General features: G+C 37.3%; 1 protein-coding gene across 6 annotated transcripts in view; it reads left to right on the forward strand.

Annotated features, from left to right (window-relative positions):
* The window catches only part of LOC138763083 (transcription factor TFIIIB component B'' homolog), a 135,335-nt gene that overhangs the window by 107,441 nt on the left and 6,141 nt on the right, over positions 1–21,753 (forward strand). For all 6 annotated transcript variants that reach the window (XM_069936683.1, XM_069936710.1, XM_069936700.1 and 3 more), the window contains one exon: positions 16,897–17,149. In XM_069936683.1, coding sequence (XP_069792784.1) covers positions 16,897–17,149 — 253 coding nt within the window. The remainder of the gene's footprint in view (positions 1–16,896; positions 17,150–21,753) is intronic.

Here is a 21,753-nt window from a genome sequence, read left to right on the forward strand (position 1 = left end):
GCAGGCTCGTTTGTGGCTGACAAGTCCGATGCGGGACAGGCAGACACGGTTACAGCGGTTGCAAGGGAAAATTGGTTGGTTGGGGTTGGGTGTTGGGTTTTTCCTCCTTTGTCTTTTGTCAGTGAGGTGGGCTCTGCGGTCTTCTTCAAAGGAGGTTGCTGCCCGCCGAACTGTGAGGCGCCAAGATACACGGTTTGAGGTGATATCAGCCCACTGGCAGTGGTCAATGTGGCAGGCACCAAGAGATTTCTTTAGGCAGTCCTTGTACCTCTTCTTTGGTGCACCTCTGTCACGGTGGCCAGTGGAGGGCTCGCCATATAACACGATCTTGGGAAGACGATGGTCCTCCATTCTGGAGACATGACCTACCCAGCGTAGTTGGATCTTCAGCAGCGTGGATTCGATGCCGTCAGCCTCTGCCATCTCGAGTACTTCGATGTTAGGGATGAAGTCGCTCCAATGAATGTTGATGATGCAGCGGAGACAATGCTGGTGGAAGCGTTCTTGGAGCCGTAGGTGATGCCGGTAGAGGATCCATGATTCGGAGCCGAACAGGAGTGTGGGTATGACAACGGCTCTGTATATGCTAATCTTTGTGAGGTTTTTCAGTTGGTTGTTTTTCCAGACTCTTTTGTGTAGTCTTCCAAAGGCGCTATTTGCCTTGGTGAGTCTGTTGTCTATCTCGTTGTCGATCCTTGCATCCGATGAAATGGTGCAGCCGAGATAGGTAAACTGGTTGACTGTTTTGAGTTTTGTGTGCCCGATGGAGATTTGGGGGGGTGGCTGGTAGTCATGGTGGGGAGCTGGCTGATGGAGGACCTCAGTTTTCTTCAGGCTGACTTCCAGGCCAAACATTTTGGCAGTTTCCGCAAAACAGGACGTCAAGTACTGAAGAGCTGGCTCTGAATGGGCAACTAAAGCGGCATCGTCTGCAAAGAGTAGCTCACGGACAAGTTGCTCTTGTGTCTTGGTGTGAGCTTGCAGGCGCCTCAGATTGAAGAGACTGCCATCTGTGCGGTATCGGATGTAAACAGCGTCTTCATTGTTGAAGTCTTTCATGGCTTGGTTCAGCATCATGCTGAAGAAGATTGAAAAGAGGGTTGGTGCGAGAACACAGCCTTGCTTCACGCCATTGTTAATTGAGAAGGGTTCAGAGAGCTCATTGCTGTATCTGACCCGACCTTGTTGGTTTTCGTGCAGTTGGATAACCATGTTGAGGAACTTTGGGGGGCATCCGAGGCGCTCTAGTATTTGCCAAAGCCCTTTCCAGCTCACGGTGTCGAAGGCTTTGGTGAGGTCAACAAAGGTGATGTTTTGTTCTCTGCACTTTTCTTGAAGCTGTCTGAGTCCAAAGACCTGCACAGTAGGATCTAATAAATATTCATGTAGTAGCTGGACAACTTTGGGTGTGTAGTCATATCTGCTTAATAAGCAGGAACCAGCATATTAAAAGACTCGTGTCCCCCCCAAGTCACACACTCTCATCCCCATCCTTTTGGGAATAAGATTCCCAAGTGTGAGATCACGCACCACCAGGTTTAAGCAGTTTCCTTCCTGCCCTCATCCGACCCCCTGACTGATCTTTGCATTAGTACAGAACAAAGGCAAAATAACTTTACTAATAATTTCCTTCTGCAACTCTGCACTTTTATACTTTTTTGCAGTTTTATCAAGTTCAAATTTATTGTCATCTGATTTTACATACATGTATGTAACCTGATGAAACAGTGCATCTTTGGACCATAGTGCAGACACGCAACACACCCGACACACCAATGGCATATATATGTAGAAATCCAAAATAAATACACACAGAAATAATTCACTGGTTTGTTTGTTTGAATATATTTGTTTTTTTCCATAAATATACTTATCAAACTTTTCCATTTTTAAAATATATAAATTTATGTATATAACTTATTTTTCTTACAAAACAAAGCATAACATCCTCTTTCCTCTCTTCCTCTTCCCAGAATAAATCCATACACCATTAGGACTTACAATTGGGTTTAAAAAAAAAATGAAAATTTTCTTTGGGGGGGGGCCTTGTATAGTCCAGACATGGTTGCCATATTTGTATAAATGCATCATATTAATTTTTTTTAGATTGTATGTTTTTTTTCATAGGAACACAACTATTCATCTGTCTTCCATCCTGCTATCTGTCGAGGGGAGTCAGACTTCCAAGTAATCGCAACACTTTTTTTTGGCACAGCTAAAGCTATTTTAACAAATGAAATTTTTTAGTTAGTTTATTACTTACTTCAATAAAATTGCCCTAAAGATGAAGCTCTGGGTCATCCTCGAAGGCCATTCTTGTTAGTATTTCAGTAATATCCTGCCAGAAAGGTCTCACCTTCACACACAACCACGTAGCATGTTAGAACATTCGTATTTCTATCCCACACCTAAAACACGTTTCCAATATTTCAGATTTCGAGTTATGGAACTTCTGTGGCGTGAGGTATAAGTGGTGTAGGAAATTATATTGCACTAATCCATATATTGCATTTATAATTGACATCATACTATCTAAAACACCAATCAAACCAACATCTTTCCATTATTGCAACTCCTAGATCTGACTCCCATCTCTCTCTCTCGATCTCTGTGAACCTGGCTTTGCACTTTCATTTTGGAGAGCAAATTACATCTTAGATATAAATTTAGGTGCATTCCCCAGCCAAATCATTTGTTCTATCTCACTTATCTCAGGTGGGGCCAAGTTTCAAACCCATCTTTCTCTTAAGAACAATCTTAATTGAAGAAAGCAGAAGAATGTCCTATTAGCGACTCCATACTTTTAGTTGTTCAAAAGACATCAGAGGTTCTTGCATGTAACAATCATCAACATATCTTATTCCTTTGTCACACCATGAATTCAACATTTTGTTACCCAGATCCATAGTACATTTTTAATGGTGTCCTCAGTGATATACCTGCTTTTTTTTCCTGATAAATTCATTTATTTCTTGCCATATTCTAATCATGTGTATTAATATAGGATTATCCATATTTTTTGTTATTGACATTCCACTTATAAAGTCCTTCATTTTCTCGTCTTATTGAATTCAGTCCCATTTAAATCCACAAAGGGGGACAGTTTCTTTCAAAGAAAGATGATAAAAATCTTGCTTCTGCTGATAGATACTTCTTAAAATCTGAAAGTCTAATTCCTCCCGGTTAATAGTCCCATGTTAACTTTTCTAGTCCAATTCTTGGTATTTTGTTATTCCATAGGAATTATGCAATTATATAATTTTTTAGTTAAGTACAATAGGCAACAATTGAAAGAGTTCCTGTAGTCTTGGCATTACCTTTTTATACAATTTACCCTTCCTATCAATGTAATCACTAGATCTCTCCATTTCTGTAAATCTTTTTCTATTGTTTCTAGTAGAGGTATATAATTAAGCTTGTATAAGTTCTGTCAATTTTTATGTTATTATTCCTAAGTATTTAATTCCATCCTTCTTACATTTAAATCTACTGCTTTCTTAATATCTTTCATAATCAAAATTCTGCAATGGCATTATTTCACTTTTATCTATATTTATTTTGTATCCTGATATTCTTCCATATTTTTCTCATAATATTTGTAATCTTATCAGTGATTCAGCTGAATCTGACAGATAATAGCACATTGTCAGCAAATAAACTAATTTTATGTTCTTCCTGTCCAACTTTAAAGCCCTTAATGTCTGGATCTCTTGATGTCTCCACCAGAGATTCAATAGCTAGAATAAATAATGCTGGTGATAGGGGACACCCCTGCCTACTTGATCTACTCAAGGGAAAAATAGATGACATTTGGTTATTAGTTATAATTTTTAGCTTGTGGCTTATGATAGTTTTTATCCGATTTATGAATTTTCTGCCTACACCAAATTTTTCCAACGTTTTATATAAGAAATACCATCTGAGTCAATCAAATGCCTTTTCTGCATCTAAAGAAATAGTTATGATTAGATTCAACCTTGATTTTTCCAGATGTATTATATTGAATAATCTACTTAGACTATTTGAAGACAGTCTTCCTTTAACAAATTCTACCTGATCTGTACGTATTAATTTTGGTAAATACTCACCCAATCTAAACCTTTTTCCACTCTCATACCACTTTAAGTATTCCCTATGCCATAGGTGCTCTGTGATTGGTAAGGGATTGCTTAAGGTGGTATGTGGGTGGAAAGAAAAAGGTTGCGAACTACTGTATTAGCTAATGCCTTTGCTATGATTTTATAGTCTGCATTCAGAAGTGATGCTGGTCTGTATGATGAGGTTTTTAGTAGATCTCTATCTTTCTTCGGTAGTACTGTAATTAGTAGTTGAAAAAGTTTCTGGGAGGATTTGGGTCTCCACTGCAATACATCCAACGAAAGAGGCATCAACTAATCTTGAAATTATCTATAAAACTCTGGAGGGAATCCATCTTCCTCTGGGGTCTTATTAGCTTGTAAAGCACAGAAAACTTTCTCTATTTCTTTTTCTCTCTTTTCTAATTTAGGTAGTTCAACGTTTGTTAAAAATTCTTCCATTTCATTTTCATCTCCTACTAATTCTGATTTATATAGTTTCATATAGTATTGTCTAAATGTATTATTACTTTTTTTGATTTTATGTTATTGTATCATTTCTGTTTCTGTGGCATTTATCATAATGCAGGACTCCTCTGCTTTAACCTCCCAAGATAACAATTTGTGTCCCCATTCTCCTAGCTCATAATATGTTTGCTTAGTTTTTAGTATCATTTTTTCTGATCTGTATATTTATAGTGTATTATTTTGTAACTTTTTATTCTCGAATTTTATTTTTCTTCCAATCCTGATATGATATTCCTTTTCCAATTTTGTTATATCCTTCTCTAAACCTTCTAATTCTCTCGCATATTCTCTCAAGATTTTTAGTATAAGAAATAATTCGTCCCCTCAAATAAGTTTTAAGTGTGTCCCATATTAGGAGACTATTGTCAACGGAAGGAAGATTGTTTTCACAAAATATTTCTATCTGTCTCTTAATAAATTCACATAAATCCTTCTTCTTTAGCAATATAGCATTAAGACACCATCATACATAGTTTCTTGCTTTTCCATTATCTTAAAAGTTAACGTTAGTGGTGAGTGGTCTGATAAAATTTTTCCAAATACTCCATTTTTACCACTACTTTGTACCTGAGCTGACATTAAAAATAGGTCGATCCTTGGCTGTGAATCATGTACCCTTGAATAGTCTATTTCTAAGGGGTTGAGCCACCTCCATATAAAATTAAATTTAAATTCTTCATAAATGATAATGTAGTTTTTGCAGCTTTCATCTTTGTTGTTCTTGCTGATTTGTACAATATTGGATCTAAACATAAATTGATATCTCCAAACAATATATTTTGCCTTCCTCCTGCAAGTTTTAAAAAGATACCCTTCATAATGACTTCTTCATAGTTTGGAGCATAAATATTTATAAACATACATGATTCTGGATAAATTTTACAACGTGCCATTACAAATCTTCCAGCTTGATCCGTTAATGTCTCTTCTGTTATTAATAGTATATTTTATTAATTAAAATTGCTACACCTCTTGCTTTTGATCCAAATTAAGATGATATTACTTGCCCCACCCATCCTCTTTTTAATTTTGCATGTTCCAATTTGGTAAGTTTTTTTTGTAAAAAGCCTATATCTGCATTTAAGTTTTGGTACACCAAGACCTATTTTCTCTTAATTCCATTAACATTAAAACTAATAAATTTCAATGTTCTATCCATATTCTTCTTTAAAACAATATTTTTAACAATAAGATCTCTTTGACTCTTCTAAGAAAAACACAGTGTCCCTGCCCTGACGGTGATGTATACGTAGAGCTCTGAAAGCCACAAGAAAAGCCGGCGGGATCTATTGAGGAAGAAGAACCCCTTCCTTTAGCACCTTTTTTGTCATTCCTTTCCACACGCCATTCTTCCCGAGACTGGAGTCTCCACACAGCTACTACTTTTCCCAGAATTTTTTTCCTCTTCTACTGAGTTCTCCGTGAACACTTCTATACCTTTTACTTTTTAACAATAAATACAAGACGGTTTAGCAAAAATTAAAAAAAATACAACTTTGACTACTTTTACTTAGTTCCATTATAAATATTTTTACAATGATGATATTGGTGGAAGAGGGTCCATATCGACTAAAATGCCATTGATCCAAAGTCCCCTCAAGGGATAATCAGTTTTTGAATATTTGGTTTCGTAAGGGGATTGTAAATGCCGAAGATTGGTTATGAAAGGGGTCAATTAATGTCATTTGAGCAACTGGGGAACAAGCTATACCACATAATACTCTCTTTTTTTTTGTTATTTTCAATTAAGAGCATATTTGAGAGATAAGCTTGGACCAACTATGTTTTTATCTAGTTGTATTGAAATAGAACTGAGACAAGTGTAAGGCCCTTTTGGGTAAATTTATGGAATTTTTTGGAACAAGTTACAGGAATTGTCTTTCTATAAAGTTCTGATTATTTTTATTAGGGAAATATTGAAGGTACAAGACTTAAATTAAAATGATCAATTGATCAATTGGAATTTGCTAAATTAGCATTAGCAGTAGTGAGGAAATGCATTGCAGTTACCTGGAAGTCTGATGTATCTTTAGGTATGCTAAGGTGGCATGCAGAAATTAAAAGTTGCATCCATTGGGGGGAAAAAATACATATTATTTGAGGAACAAGTACTCTGTGTTTGCAAATTTGGTGCCTGTACACCCAAATAATGGGGTTAAACTTGCAATGATATCCATCCTATGCATCTCGACCTGCGAGATTATCCTCTGAGTAATTGAGGAATCTGGAGATTTGGATAGAACCTTTCTATCTATATAATTTATGAGGGTGGAGGATAGGAAGGAGGGGTTTTTGGAATGGGGATGAAAACCATCATGTACATAACTTAAATTTGTTTCTTTTGAAATCCATACTACTATGTTAATTATGGTCAATACATTTATGGAACATTTTTAAATAAGATATTTAAAAAAGAAATACATACATTTCACAATCTTCTCCCTCAGCAACCTCAATCTTTTTTGCAAACTTTGCAAAAATCTTCTACTTCGTTCTTTGTCTTGAAAAATCCTTTGACCCTCAAAGCCTCAGGGTATATCATTGAATATTTCAAGTTTTTAGCACATAATTGTCTTTTCATATTTTCAAATCCTTTGTTTAATTAAGGTTGGTCTTGAAAAAAAAAGTACCTTTTCATGATCAACCTTGGGCTGGCTATTATTCTGTTTAGGGTGGACACATGCTGCTCCCAGAATTATCTCCCATTCTCGTTAGCTTAAAAACCTCACCAGAACTCGTCTTGGTCTCTGGTCACCAGCTCTTCTGGGTCCAAGTGTTTGGTGAGCCCTCTTGATATACAGTTTATCTCCAAACTTGTCCTCTCCCAACGCTTGTGAGATCCATTTTTGAAAAAAGTTCACCAGGTCTCTTCCCTTGATTCTTTCCTTTAGTCCAATAATTTGGATATTGTTCCATTTACTGAAGTTCTCCATATTACCAATTTTTTCAAGCCATCCTTGTTAGAACTCCCATTCTTTGGCTTTTTTTTCCAAAAGCCTCAAGTTTTTATGTGTTTTCGTCAATTCAACTTCTGCTCGACCTATGCTCTCCATCAGATCTTTAACAATCTCTTTGTTCATTTTTTCCATCATCTCTCTCATCATTTCAAGGCTTATTCAACACTTACTCAAATTCTCCATTTTTTTCCCAGGATGATGTTCAGCTCTTGACCTGACTCCCCATTTACCTGGTTCTGCCCGTTCTGTCACCATTTTTGCACTGCTCCCTTTCAGATTTTCACGCAAAATTCCTGGTTGAAGAGGAGCTTCTTCCGTCTTTGTTTTCGGTTGCCTTGGCTTCTTTGTGCTAGCTTTATCCATTTTTGATGAAGAAAATCTTGATTTTCAAGTTTTAACCGTCTATTTTGCATTCTTCACAGAGAGTTCAACCAAAACACGCCCGTCTAGGTCCTTCATATGGCCACACCCCCAATTTACAGGTTTTTAGTTGAATTGTTCAGCAACCTCACTGCCTGCAGGAAGAAGCTGTTTCCCAGCCTGGTAGTTCTGCTTTTTATGCTCCTGTATGTATTTCTTGAAGTTTGTCTCAAAGATATTGTGGGCTGAATGATGAGGGACCTTAATTATTCTCTGACCCCTTTTTAAGCACCACTCCCTGTAAATATTGTCCATCGAGGGAAGGGAGACGCCACTGATCTTCTCAGCAGTTTTACTCACCTTCTGTACTGACCTCCGAATTGATGCTTTGCAGCTACCATACGACACTATGACGCAGCCAGTCAAGACACTCTCTATTGTGCTCCGAAAGAACAATGTTAGGTTGGTGGGTAGTAGCCTTAGGAAGTGTAGGCGCTGCTGTGTCTTCCTGAGTGAGTTATGAGGTGTTGTTGGTCCAGGATAGATCATCTTTTAAATGGATGCCAAGGAACTTGGTGCTTCCTATTCTCTCTTCGAGGGTGTCATTGATATATAGTGGGGATGGTCCTCAAGCTCCTGAAGTCCACAATCATCTCTTTTGTCTTGTCCATGTTGAGACTTGGGTTGTTGCTCTTGCACCACTGTACAAGCCTCTCTGTAAGCCAACCCATCATTGTTGCCATCAAGGCCAATTTCTGTTGTGTCATCTGCAAACTTGATAATTCTGTTGGAGCTGAACCTGGCAGTACAGTTAGCAGCATGAACAGTAGCGAGCTGAACATGCAGCCCTGAGGTGTGCTTCAGGATGATAGGGCTTGAGATTTTGCTGCCAACCAAGACAAATCAAGAAGTGTAGGATGCAGTTTCAGAGAGGGGTACTGAGTCCCAGGAAGAACATTTTATCCACCAGTCTCTTAGGGACGATTGATTTGAACACTGAACTGAAGTCGATGCCTGGCATATGAGGCATCATTCTCTTGGAGGGTCAGGATGGAATGGAGGGTCAGAGCTGTTGCTTCATCTAGATCAGTTTGGCTGATAGGCAAACTGAAATGGGTCCATTTTGGCTGGTGGGCGCACATTGATGCAGTCCTTTGCCAGTCACTCAAAACACTTTGATTGTGGAGGTCAGTGCCATTGGACAGTAGATATTTCATCCATATACCTTCACTGTCTTGGATACCAGGATGTTGGTGGCTCCCTTGAATTCTGCGGGGACAATGGACTGCTGGAGTCAGACATTGAAGATGTCCATTATGACCTCAATCAGCTAGTCCATACAGCCCCTCAGCACTTGACCAGGTATGTTATCTGGTCCTTCTGGATTGTGCAGGTTCACTTTGGATAGGATCCTCTTTACCTCAGCTGTAGCTATGCAGGATGCCTGTTTCTCAGAAGGTAATGGGGCTTTCTTTGGTGTCGTGGTGTGTTCTGCATCGAACTGTGTATAGATGGAGGAGTCATGTGATGGAGTAGTGGCCGGTCAGGGAATTCCATCCCTCTCCGGAAAAGTTGAAAAAAAACACACAAAACACAAAGGTACAAGAATAAAAATTAAAACAAAGTAAAAGTAAAGGTGAGAAGAAAATGGCAGCGAAGAGAGAAAAGTCGAAAGCAACGGGAAGAAGAGAAGATGAAAGAACGTCAGAAGAAGAAGGTGAAGGCCTTACCTGTCCGAGGAGGCCCGCCGCGGAGAGAGAAGCCCGCTCCCTAAGGTCGGTGGAAGTCCTGAGCTCGGGACTACAAAAATGGCTCGCGGAGGAGTCGCGCATGCGCGATGCGCATGAAAAAAAACACACTGACGGGAGGGGGGAACAGCTGAGGAGTTTATCTCCACAGCTGAGAGTGACAGTGCAACACAGCAACAGGAAGAGAACAAGAAAACAACGAGAACAAGAAAGAAGAGAGCAAAAAGGAAACAACAGATGGCCAACCCAGAGGAAGAAGAAGAGTTCGGTGCGGATTAGAAGGGCCTAATGACCTGTTATTGTTATGTTATGAACATAGAGAAATGGAAGAAGAAGGGAAAGGCAGGACAATGGATATATTTTTTTTTAAAGAATATATGGAATCAGTAAAAGAATGGCAATTACAAGAATTTAATGAAATAAAAAGAATTAAGAGTGCAGAAGAAAAAATGAATAAAATAGAGATGGTCATATCAGAGATAGGAAAAAGAGTGGACAATGTGGAAGAACGAGAAATAATCGTAGAAATGGAAGTAGAGGACTTAAAAGAGAAATTAGAAAAATCTAATAAAAAAGTTAGAGGCACAAGAGCTGTTAGCTCAGAAGATGGATATAATGGAAAACTATAATAGAAGAAATAATATAAAGATAGTGGGCCTTAAGGAAGATGAAGAAGGCAAGAATATGAGAGAATTTATAAAAGATTGGATCCCCAGGGTCCTAGGAAGACCAGAATTACAGGAAGAAATAGAGAGGGCACATAGAACACTAGCCCCGAAACCACAGCCGCAGCAAAAACCAAGATCCATTTCAGTAAAATTCTTAAGATATACAACAAGAGAAAATATATTGAAGAAAGCAATGAAGAAAATAAGAGAAAACAAAAAGCCACTGGAATACAAAGGTCAAAAAATTTTTTTCTATCCAGACATAAGTTTTGAACTCCTGAAGAAGAGGAAGGAGTTCAATACAGCAAAAACGATCCTATGGAAAAAAGGATATAAGTTTATGTTAAAGTACCCAGCGGTACTTAAAATAGTTATTCCAGGGCAACAAAACAGACTATTCTCGGATCCAGAGGAAGCACGAAATATATATATATACATACCCACCGTGACAGAGGTGCACCAAAGAAAAGGTACAAGGACTGCCTAAAGAAATCTCTTGGTGCCTGCCACATTGACCACCGCCAGTGGGCTGATAACGCCTCAAACCGTGCATCTTGGCGCCTCACAGTTTGGCGGGCAGCAACCTCCTTTGAAGAAGACCGCAGAGCCCACCTCACTGACAAAAGGCAAAGGAGGAAAAACCCAACACCCAACCCCAACCAACCAATTTTCCCTTGCAACCGCTGCAATCGTGTCTGCCTGTCCCGCATCGGACTTGTCAGCCACAAACGAGCCTGCAGCTGACGTGGACTTTTTACCCCCTCCATAAATCTTCGTCCGCGAAGCCAAGCCAAAGAAAAAAAATATATATACATATATATATATATATATATATATATATACATATATAAGGAGGGAATTAAAAGAGTGACTTTTGTTATATATGAAAATTGAAAACTTTTCCGGGGGGGCTGGGTGGGGAGGAGTTACGGTCACTGCAAAATCAGTTGACGCTTGCGAGTGAATTCGCAAATCCAAATGGAGAGGGGAGATGTGGTTGCCTGACAAGGGATAAAGGGCAACTCAGGAGGGGGAGGGGAGAATGGGGTTAAAGAAATTTTAGATAGGAGAATAAGGGAAATGTTTGATGTTTTAGAAATGTTGTCTTATAAAGTGTTCAAAACAAGAAAGCTAAAATGGATAAGAAGGAAAGGTGATGATGAGGAAGCGGAAAGGAAAGATAAACAAAGTATGAAATGTCTACGTTGAACTATATGACTTTAAATATTAATGGAATACATAACCAAATCAAAAGGAAGAAACTGCTAAATTTACTGAAAAAAGAAAAAATAGATATAGCATTCGTACAAGAAACACATTTAACTGAAATGGAGCATAAGAAATTAAAGAGAGATTGGGTAGGACATGTAACAGCAGCGTCATATAATTCAAAAGCTAGAGGAGTAGCTATATTAATCAGTAAAAATGTACCAATTAAAATAGAAGAGGAAATAATAGATTCAGCAGGGAGATATGTAAGGATAAAATGTCAGATAAATTCGGAGTTTTGGAATTTACTCAATGTATATTCACCTAACGAAGAAGATCAAAAATTTATGCAAGATATTTTTGAAGATAGAAGACACGCAAGGGAACATATTAATAGGAGGGGATTTCAACCTTAATTTGGATTCAAACATGGATAAAACTGGGAAAAAAATTAACAGAAAGAACAAAGTAACCAAATTTATAATTAAATCGATGCAAGAAATGCAACTTTTGGATATATGGAGGAAACAACACCCAAAGGAAAAGGAATATTCATATTATTCGGGTAGACATAAAACGTACTCAAGAATAGACCTATTCCTGTTATCAGCTCGTATTCAAGACAGAGTAAGAAAAACAGAATATAAAGCTAGAATATTATCGGACCACTCTCCCTTGATATTGACAATAGAGTTAGAGGACATCCCTCCAAGAATGTATAGATGGAGATTAAACTCCATGCTACTTAAAAGGCAGGATTTTAGAGAATTCATTGAAAGACAAATTAAAATGTACTTTGAAATAAATACGGAATCAGTGAAAGATAAGTTTATACTATGGGATGCAATGAAAGCGTTCATCAGAGGGCAAATAATAAGTTATGTAACCAAGATGAAGAAGGACCACAATCAGGAAACAGAGCAGTTGGAAAGGGAAATAGCAAATATAGAAAAAGAATTAGCAATGAAGGAAGACACAACTAAAAGAAGAGAATTGGCAGATAAAAAAATAAAATATGAAACATTACAAACATATAAGGTGGAGAAGAACATAATAAAGACAAAACAGAAATATTATGAACTAGGAGAAAAAAACGCACAAAATTCTAGCATGGCAGCTTAAGATAGAACAAACTATGAGAATTGTATTGGCATCAAGGAAAAAAGACAAACAAATCACATATAATCCAATGGAGATTAATGAAAACTTCAGAGAATTCTACGAACAACTATACCAAACTGAAAACGAAGGGAAAGAAGACAAAATAGATGAATTTTTAACTAAAATTGAACTACCAAAATTACAAATAGAGGAACAAAATAAATTAATAGAACCATTTGAAATAGTAGAAATACAAGAGATAATAAAAAATAACCAAATAATAAAACACCAGGAGAGGATGGATTCCCAATAGAATTCTATAAAACATTTAAAGATTTATTAATTCCTCCCATCCTGGAAGTAATCAACCAGATTGATAAAACACAAAGCTTACCAGATTCATGTAAAACAGCAATAATTACAGTAATACTAAAGCAAGGGAAAGATCCACTCGCACCAGCGTCATATAGACCAATATCATTACTTAACACAGATTATAAGATAATAGCTAAACTATTAGCAAACAGATTAGCAGAGTATGTACCAAAAATGGTAAATCTAGACCAAACTGGATTTATTAAAAAAAGACGCACAACAGACAATATTTGTAAATTTATTAACTTAATTCATGCAGTAGAAGGGAGTAAAGTGCCAACAGTAGCAGTTGCTTTAGACGCAGAGAAGGCCTTTGACAGAGTAGAATGGAATTATTTATTCAAAGTATTGTAAAAATTCAGTTTACCAGAGAAGTATATTAATTGGATTAAAGCATTATATCAGGGGCCATTGGCGAAAGTCACAGTAAATGGATATATATCAAAGCAATTTAATTTAAGCAGATCAACAAGGCAGGGATGCCCACTATCACCTTTATTGTTCGCGTTAGCTATAGAACCACTAGCAGAATTGATAAGAACAGAAAATAAAATAAAAGGATAAAAATAAAAGACAAGGAATATAAAATCAGTTTAGTTGCAAATGATGTTATAGTATACTTAACCGAACCAGAATTGTCAATAAAAGAATTACATCAGAAATTGAAGGAATATGGAGAAGTGTCGGGTTACAAGATTAACGCAAATAAAAGTGAAGCAATGCCAATGAATAATGCGGATTTCTCAAAATTTAAGAAAGAATCACCATTCAGATGGCAAATGCAAGCAATAAGATAACTAGGTATAGAAATAAATAAAACCTTGGCCATCTATAAAACTCAATTATTATCCACTAATGAAAAAAATTCCAGGACGATTTAGAGCATTGGAAAGATTTACCACTAACACTAATAGGAAGGATAAACTGTATTAAAATGAACATTTTCCCAAGGATACAATACCTATTTCAGGCATTGCCAGTACACTTGACAGAGAAATTCTTGAAGGAGTTAAAGAAAATAATAAGGAAATTTTTATGGAAAGGGGGAAAACCGAGGATAGCACTAGATAAATTAACAGAATGGTATAAACAAGGAGGCTTACAACTGCCAAACTTTAAAAATTATTATAGAGCTGCACAATTAAGATACCTATCAGATTTTTATCAAACAAGGGAAAAGCCAGATTGGACTAGATTAGAACTAGATAAAATAGGGGAGAAGATACCTGAACATATATAAATGGGATGAAAAATTGGTACAACGTAGGAGTTCTCCAGTATTACATCATCTGCTCAATATTTGGAAGAAGATTCATGTAGAAAGGAATAAAACAAATTACCAATTACCAAAGCTAATACTGACGCAAAATCAGTTAATCCCTTTTACAAAAGATAACCTTTCCTTTAAAGAATGGGAGAAAAAAGGGATCAAAAGAATAGAAAATTGTTTTTAGGAAATAAATTACTATCCTTTGAACAAATGAAGGATAAATATAATATAACTCAAGATACAGCGCTGGCATATTACCAATTGAGATCCTACTTGAAGGATAAATTAGGAAGCAATTTGAGTTTGCCAGAGGGAAGTAACTTTGAATATGTGATTACAGATACAATGATAATCAAAACATTTATAACAAATATGTATATTAAACTGCAAGAAAAGGAGAATGAGGAAACAAATGGTAAAACTAAACAAAAATGGGAACAAGATTTAAACATAAAGATAAAGAAGGAAACATGGGAGAAGTTATGCTCTGGAACTATGAGAAATACAATAAACATGAGGTTACGTATGATACAATATAACTGGATACACAGGCTATACATTACACCTCAAAAGTTAAATAAATGGGACCCAACAATTTCTGACAGATGTTTTCGTTGTAAAAAAGAAATGGGAACAACAATTCATGCAATCTGGACATGTGAGAAAGTGGAAAAATTTTGGGAAGATCTAAACCAGATATTAAATAAAATTACAGAAAACAATATACCAAAAAAACCAGAGATCTTCCTCCTAAGTAACATAAAAAACAAAGAATTTGGACTTGATTTGGATGGTGCACAAAAAAGATTTGTTATGATACCTCTAGCCGTACCAAAAAAATGTATTATGTCAACCTGGAAATTGGAAGATAATTTGAGAATACAACAATGGTATATAGAAATGAATAAATGTATTCCATTAGAAAAAATAACATATAATTTAAGAAATAATGTTGAAATATTTGAACAAATATAGGAGCCATACATGAAACACAATAGAGAAAACCTACCGGGGACATCTACCACCTAAAATAACGAAAGGAGAAGGAAATGAAAAGAATTGACTCTGGAATTTCTTGTTTATTTTTTTTGAATGACAACATTGTTTGACTGGTTTAATGTATCTTAGATTCTGTACTTTAAATGAATGGGGGGATGTAAGGAAGGTGGGATGGGAGGAGGGAGGGGGGGGAGAAAATGACACTATATATTTGAAAAGGAAAATGTATGTATCTTGGTCAATGTGGTTTATGGTGTGAAAAATAAAAAAATTTAAAAAAAAAAGAACTGTGTATAGATGTTCAGCTTGTCAGGAAGGGAGGCTTGTGGTAATATGGCAACATATGTATGGGATGTCTAGCTGGACTGTTCACAAAACAAACGCATCTTAGTACATGGGACAATAAACATGAACAAATAACATTTTAAAGAAAAATTTTGAAGATGCTGGAAATCTGAAAAGAAGGAAATTGCTGGAAATTAAATCAATAAGCACCTGTTAGAAAAGAAACAGAATTAACCTCCTTGGATCAATTGCCTTGCATCAAATTAAAGTTGCAGAGAAAGTGGGGAGGATGGAGAAAAAGCCTGTAATAAGTTGTCAAGAAGGTTGAAATGAATAACACTGGATGGTTCTAGTTGTGAATACTGAAAACATTTTCCTGATGCAGTTGTACAAGCACTTAAGCTGTAATGCAATTGGTAATTATTTGGTTCTGGTATGCCCTGTACCTCTTAATATTCCTAAACTTTTATGCTTTTGGCTGAGGTGCATATTAACCCACATGATGATTAATTTTTTTTGTAGATTTATTTTCTATTAATGTGTAAAAGAAAACTTGTTAGATAGAGTTGTTGGTTGGAAAATTTTGCAAATATTTACATTTTTATGTTTCATAATATACTGTAGCAGGCACACAGCACGGTATTGCGAACTGCCACCGTCAGATCACAGACTTACCTGACACTGCGGGCTATCAGTGCTGGGTGCCAAAGTACAGCGAGTGGATCAGATGAAGCTCCCGCCTAAAGGCCTGGGGCGCTAATGGCTCATAGCTGTTCACTAACAAGCTCATTAACAGGCAGGGAATAAAAGGTCTGTGTATGTCTGCAATAAACCAGTCTTGAGTTGACTACCTTTGTGTGTGTTTGCCTTTATTTAGTAGCATCTACCACAGTAGCTGCTACAATACTTTATTTTTAATCAAATTAAAGGTGTTGCTCTCTCTAGAAATTGTGCAAGAGACCTAGGTTCTTAACATAGATCACACCTTAAACTTAGGTACTGCTTAAACTTAGGTGTGCTTGTCAGCAGCGGTCAGTTTCTTCTAATTGAAGATTAGTTTCTAAGTGGACCACTTGGTTTGTATCCACGGAAACTTAAATTTAAATTAAATTAATTTTTCTCTCTGTTCTGTTAGCTGCATGACTTGTGGATATTGGTCCAAGGTTCTGTGTTTATAAGACATCCTTGATTAATGTACAGTTGGAGAATTTTTAAAAATGTAAAATTTAAATCGGCACATAAACATTTTACTGATGATTTTTCACAAAATGTAGTTGAAGAAATCTAATTGTCCATAACTTTTATTTTAATTTTTAACAGACCAGGACGTAAACCTCGAGGATTTTTATCCTTCATATCAAAAAAATCTTCTGAAGGTGAAAGTGAAGTGAAGCCCAAAAGGATGAGACTTCAGAAACCCCACATACACCTCCCACAGCTTTCCAGTAAAAAGCCAATTCCACCTGCAGAAGATGCTGAAGATATAGAAGCAAATGGCTCTCCTACTACAAAAACAGAATTGTCTGAAAAGGCAGGTGGCAGCAAACCCAACACCAGTAGTTCCCCAACTGGAGTAAGTTACCATTTGTGTTATTTTATTGTATGCCTGCATACAGACAGACAGAGCCTAAAAAGAAGGTTCTAGAGATCATCGCAGTCAGTAGCCAGGATGTGTATAGCGTTTACATGGAAATCCGACTCCCAACTAAATATTACACAATGGAATATGGAAATAGAGTTGCATTCCCCTGGAAAAAAAATTACGTACAATTTAAGAAGGAAATCTGACACATTCGTTAGAGTGTGGCAAACTTATCTGAAACACACAGATATAATTTCACTCCTTTGGAATAAGAGAAATGAATCAATCCATCCCAGCAGAGAAACGATTGGGATCAAAGAAGTGGGATATGGTGCAGGCTACGTGCTCCTGTTTGTTTTTTTTTGTCCCTCGCCCCTTTTTATTTAAGTACTTGGTGTTTTTTTTTTTCAGTTTTTCTTCAATTTTCTGCAAGGGTCATTGACCTCACTGGTGTTTGTTTTTTTATTTGTTTTTATATGATTTATATAACTTTATTCTCAGTTGTTTTGGATCATGGGGGGTTGGTGGGGAAAAACAGACTCAATATGTTATACGTAAGCATTGAAACAAATTGAACTGTTGTCATATGTCTTTGAAAATCAACAATAAAATTAAAAAAAAAAGGAATTCACCTGACGAGCCGAGTTTACGGACATTTGTCTGGAGATCCAGAACACTCTGCAAGAAGTAGTTACCACCTATGGAAAACCACTTTGGAAACCACGAAGGATACACGACAGCTGTGACGTAAATGACGTAACCTGCTACAAAACCAAATTCAGTGCAATAGGAGACAACAAAGCTTCACTCCCAGATGAGCTCAATGCCTTCTATGCCTGATTTGACGACCAGAACAATGAAGACCACTACATACTCCCACGTGCCCAAATTATTCTCTTCAGTATCTGAAGATGATGTGCAGGCTGCCTTTAGGAGAGTGAATCCAAGGAAAGCATCTGGTCTGGATGGAGTACCTAGCTGAGTACTGAAAACCTGTGCTGACCAACTGGCCAAAGTATTCAGATTCTTCAACATCTGACTCAGACAGAGGGTGGTACCCAGCTGTTTCAAACAGGCCTTAAACATACCGATGCCCAAGAAAAGTGTGGTAACTTTTCTAAATGACTACCGACTCTCTTTTTTTTTTTCTTCTTTGGCTTGGCTTCGCGGACGAAGATTTATGGAGGGGGTAAAAAGTCCACGTCAGCTGCAGGCTCGCTTGTGGCTGACCAGTCCGATGCGGGACAGGCAGACACGATTGCAGCGGTTGCAAGGGAAAATTGGTTGGTTGGGGTTGGGTGTTGGGTTTTTCCTCCTTTCTTTTTTTTTCTTTTTTTTCTTTTTTTTTTCTTTTTTTCTTTTTTTTTCTTCTTTTTTTCCTCCTTTCTTTTTCCTCCTTTCTTCCTCCTTTTTTCCTCCTTTTCTAAATGACTACCGACTAGTGGCATTTGTATCCACAGTCATGGCGTTTTGAGTGGCTGTTGTTGAACCATATCAGCTACTGTCTGAGTGGTGACCTGGATCCATTCCAATTGGCCAAACGAAGCAACAGGTTTATGGCAGATGCAATGTCATTGGTTCTGCACAAAACCCTGGAATATCTGAACAGCTAAGATGCATACATCAAGATGCTCCTTTTGGAGGAGTCACGTGATGGAGTAGTGGCCGGACGGTGAACTCCAGCCCTCTCCAGAAAAGTCGGGAAAAACAAGAGAAAACACAAAGGCACAGAAATAAAAGTTACAGAAAAGTGAGTATAAAGGTGGAAAGAAGATGGCGACAAAAAAAGAAAAATCGAAAACAACGGCAAGAAGAGAGGAAGAGAAGACAAAGGAGGAAAAAGGTGAAGGCCTTACCTGTCCGAAGAGGCCCGCTGCGGAGAGAGAAACCCGCTCCCTCAGGTCGGTAAATAATGGACTACAAAAATGGCTCGCAGAGCCGAGCAAAAGTGCGCAACCGCGCATGCGCGAAACTTCGCGCATGCGCGATGCGAATGAAAAAAAACACACCGACGGGAGGGGGGACCAGCTGGGGAGTTGATCTCCACAGCCGGCAACGACAGCTGCAGAACACCTGCAGCAAGAAGAGACCACAGAAGACAATAGAAACAAGAAAGAAGAGGAGGAAAGGGCAACAAAGAAACAACAGATGGTCAACCCAGAGGAAGAAGAAGAGGAAGAGTATGGTGAAATAGAAGAAGAAAAGATAGGCAAGGTAAAGGATATACTTGCTCTTATTAAAGGATACATGGAGTCATTTAAAGAATGGCAAACACAGGAATTTAAGGATTTAAGAAAAAGAATAAACAACACAGAAGAGAAAATAAATAAAATGGAGATGACCTTAACAGAAATGGGAAAAAAAATGGACAAGATGGAAGAGCGGGCAGTAGCAGCAGAAATGGAGGTAGAAGACTTAAAAAAGAAATTGGAGAAATCTAATAAAAAAACTAAAGAGACACAAGAACTACTAGCTCAAAAAATAGATACAATGGAAAACCATAACAGAAGAAACAACATAAAGATAGTGGGCCTTAAGGAAGATGAAGAAGGCAAGAATATGAGGGAGTTTATAAAAGAGTGGATCCCTCAGACCCTAGGATGTCCAGAACTACAGCAAGAAATGGAAATAGAAAGGGCACATAGAGTATTGGCCTCTAAACCACAACCACAACAAAAACCAAGATCTATTGTAGTAAAATTTCTAAGATATACTACAAGAGAAAAGGTACTGGAGAAGACAATGGAAAAAGTAAGAGAGGGCAACAAACCACTGGAGTATAAAGGGCAAAAAATCTTCATTTACCCAGATATAAGTTTTGAACTCCTAAAGAAGAGAAAAGAGTTCAATACAGCAAAGGCGATTTTATGGAAGAAAGGGTATAAATTTATACTAAAGCATCCAGCGGTATTGAAAATATTTATTCCAGGACAACAAAACAGACTATTCTCGGATCCAGAAGAAGCACGAAAATTTGCAGAACAATTACAAAAATAGACTGAGGGAGGAACACGGGTAATGAGAGTTAAAATGATCACGATTGATATGTATGTAGGTAAAGACAAAAATAGACTGAGGGATGAAGACGGGTAATGAGAGTAAAAATGATCACGATTGATATGTATGCGGGTAAAGAGGTATAAGAGTGAATAGAGACAATGAGCATACATGAATGTATCTGTACTTAGAGGAAAATATAGATAGTATAGACAAGAATTAATAAGGGAAGGTAATGGAATAGAGAGAATAAGGAGGGAATTAAAAGAGTGACCTTTGTGACATATGAAAAGTGAAATCTTTTCTGGGGGAGGCGGGGTGGGGGGAAATAGCGGTCACTGCAAAATCAGTTGACGCTTGCGAGTGGATTCGCAAATCCAAATGGAGAGGGGAGATGTGGTTGTCCGACAAGGGATAAAGGACAACTCAGGAGGGGAAGGGGAGATTGGGGATAAATAAGATAGAAATAGGAGAATAAGGAAAATGTTAGATGTTGTAGGAATGTTGTCTTATAAAGAGTTGAAAATAAGAAAACAGAAATGGAAAAGGAGGAAAGGTAATGATGGAAAAACGGAAAGAGAAGATAAACAAAATATAAAAGGGCTACGCTGAACTATATGTCTTTAAATATTAATGGAATACATAACCAAATTAAAAGGAAGAAACTACCAAATTTAAATGAATAAATGTATTCCATTAAAAAAAATAACATATTGGTTAAGAAATAAGATTGAAATATTCGAACAAGTATAGGAGCCTTACATTAAATACAATAGCGAAAACCTACCGGGGACAAACAGTACCTAAGTTGATGGAAGGAGAAGGAAAGAAAAGAATGGACTCAGTAGAATTTCTGGTGTAATTTTGTTGAATGACAACATTGTCTGACTGGCTTAATGCAACCTAGATTGTATACCTAAAATGGATGAGAGGGGGGGGTGGGGGGGTGGTTTGGGAGGAAAGGGGGGGGGGGAGAAAAAGTCACTGTATATGTGTGAAAAAGAAATAGTGTATATCATGGCTAATGTGATTTATGGTGTGAAAAAAAAAAAAATTTAAAAAAAAAAATGCTCTTTTTGGATTACATTTTGGTGTTCAACACCATCATCCCTCAAAACTGATCAGCAAACCCAAAGACCCTACTGTGTAATTGGATCCTGGATTTCCTCATCTCCAGACCCCAATCAGGGAGGATTGGCAAAAACATCTCTTCCACAATCTCCATCAGCACTGGAGCACTACATGGTTGCTTACTTAGCTCCCTGCTCTACTCGCTATACACCTATGACTGTATGGCTCAGTACAACACTACAAATTTGTTGATGATACCACAGTAGAGGGCTGTATACAAAGAAGCTATGAGTCAGCATGCAGGAGGGAGATTGAAAATTTGGCAAATTAACAAATTCTCACTCGATGTCACCAAAAATCAAAGAGCAATTTGTTGAATTTGGGAACAGAAAGCCAAAAATATAAGATTCCATGAGCATTGGTGGATCAGAGCTGGAGGGAGAACATTTTTATATTCCTCGGTCACCATCTCGGAGGACCAATTTTGGATCCAATGTACTAATGTAATTGTGAAGAAAGCACCTCTA

This window comes from Narcine bancroftii, chromosome 1, assembly GCF_036971445.1.
Source record: "Narcine bancroftii isolate sNarBan1 chromosome 1, sNarBan1.hap1, whole genome shotgun sequence".
NCBI lineage: Eukaryota > Metazoa > Chordata > Chondrichthyes > Torpediniformes > Narcinidae > Narcine > Narcine bancroftii.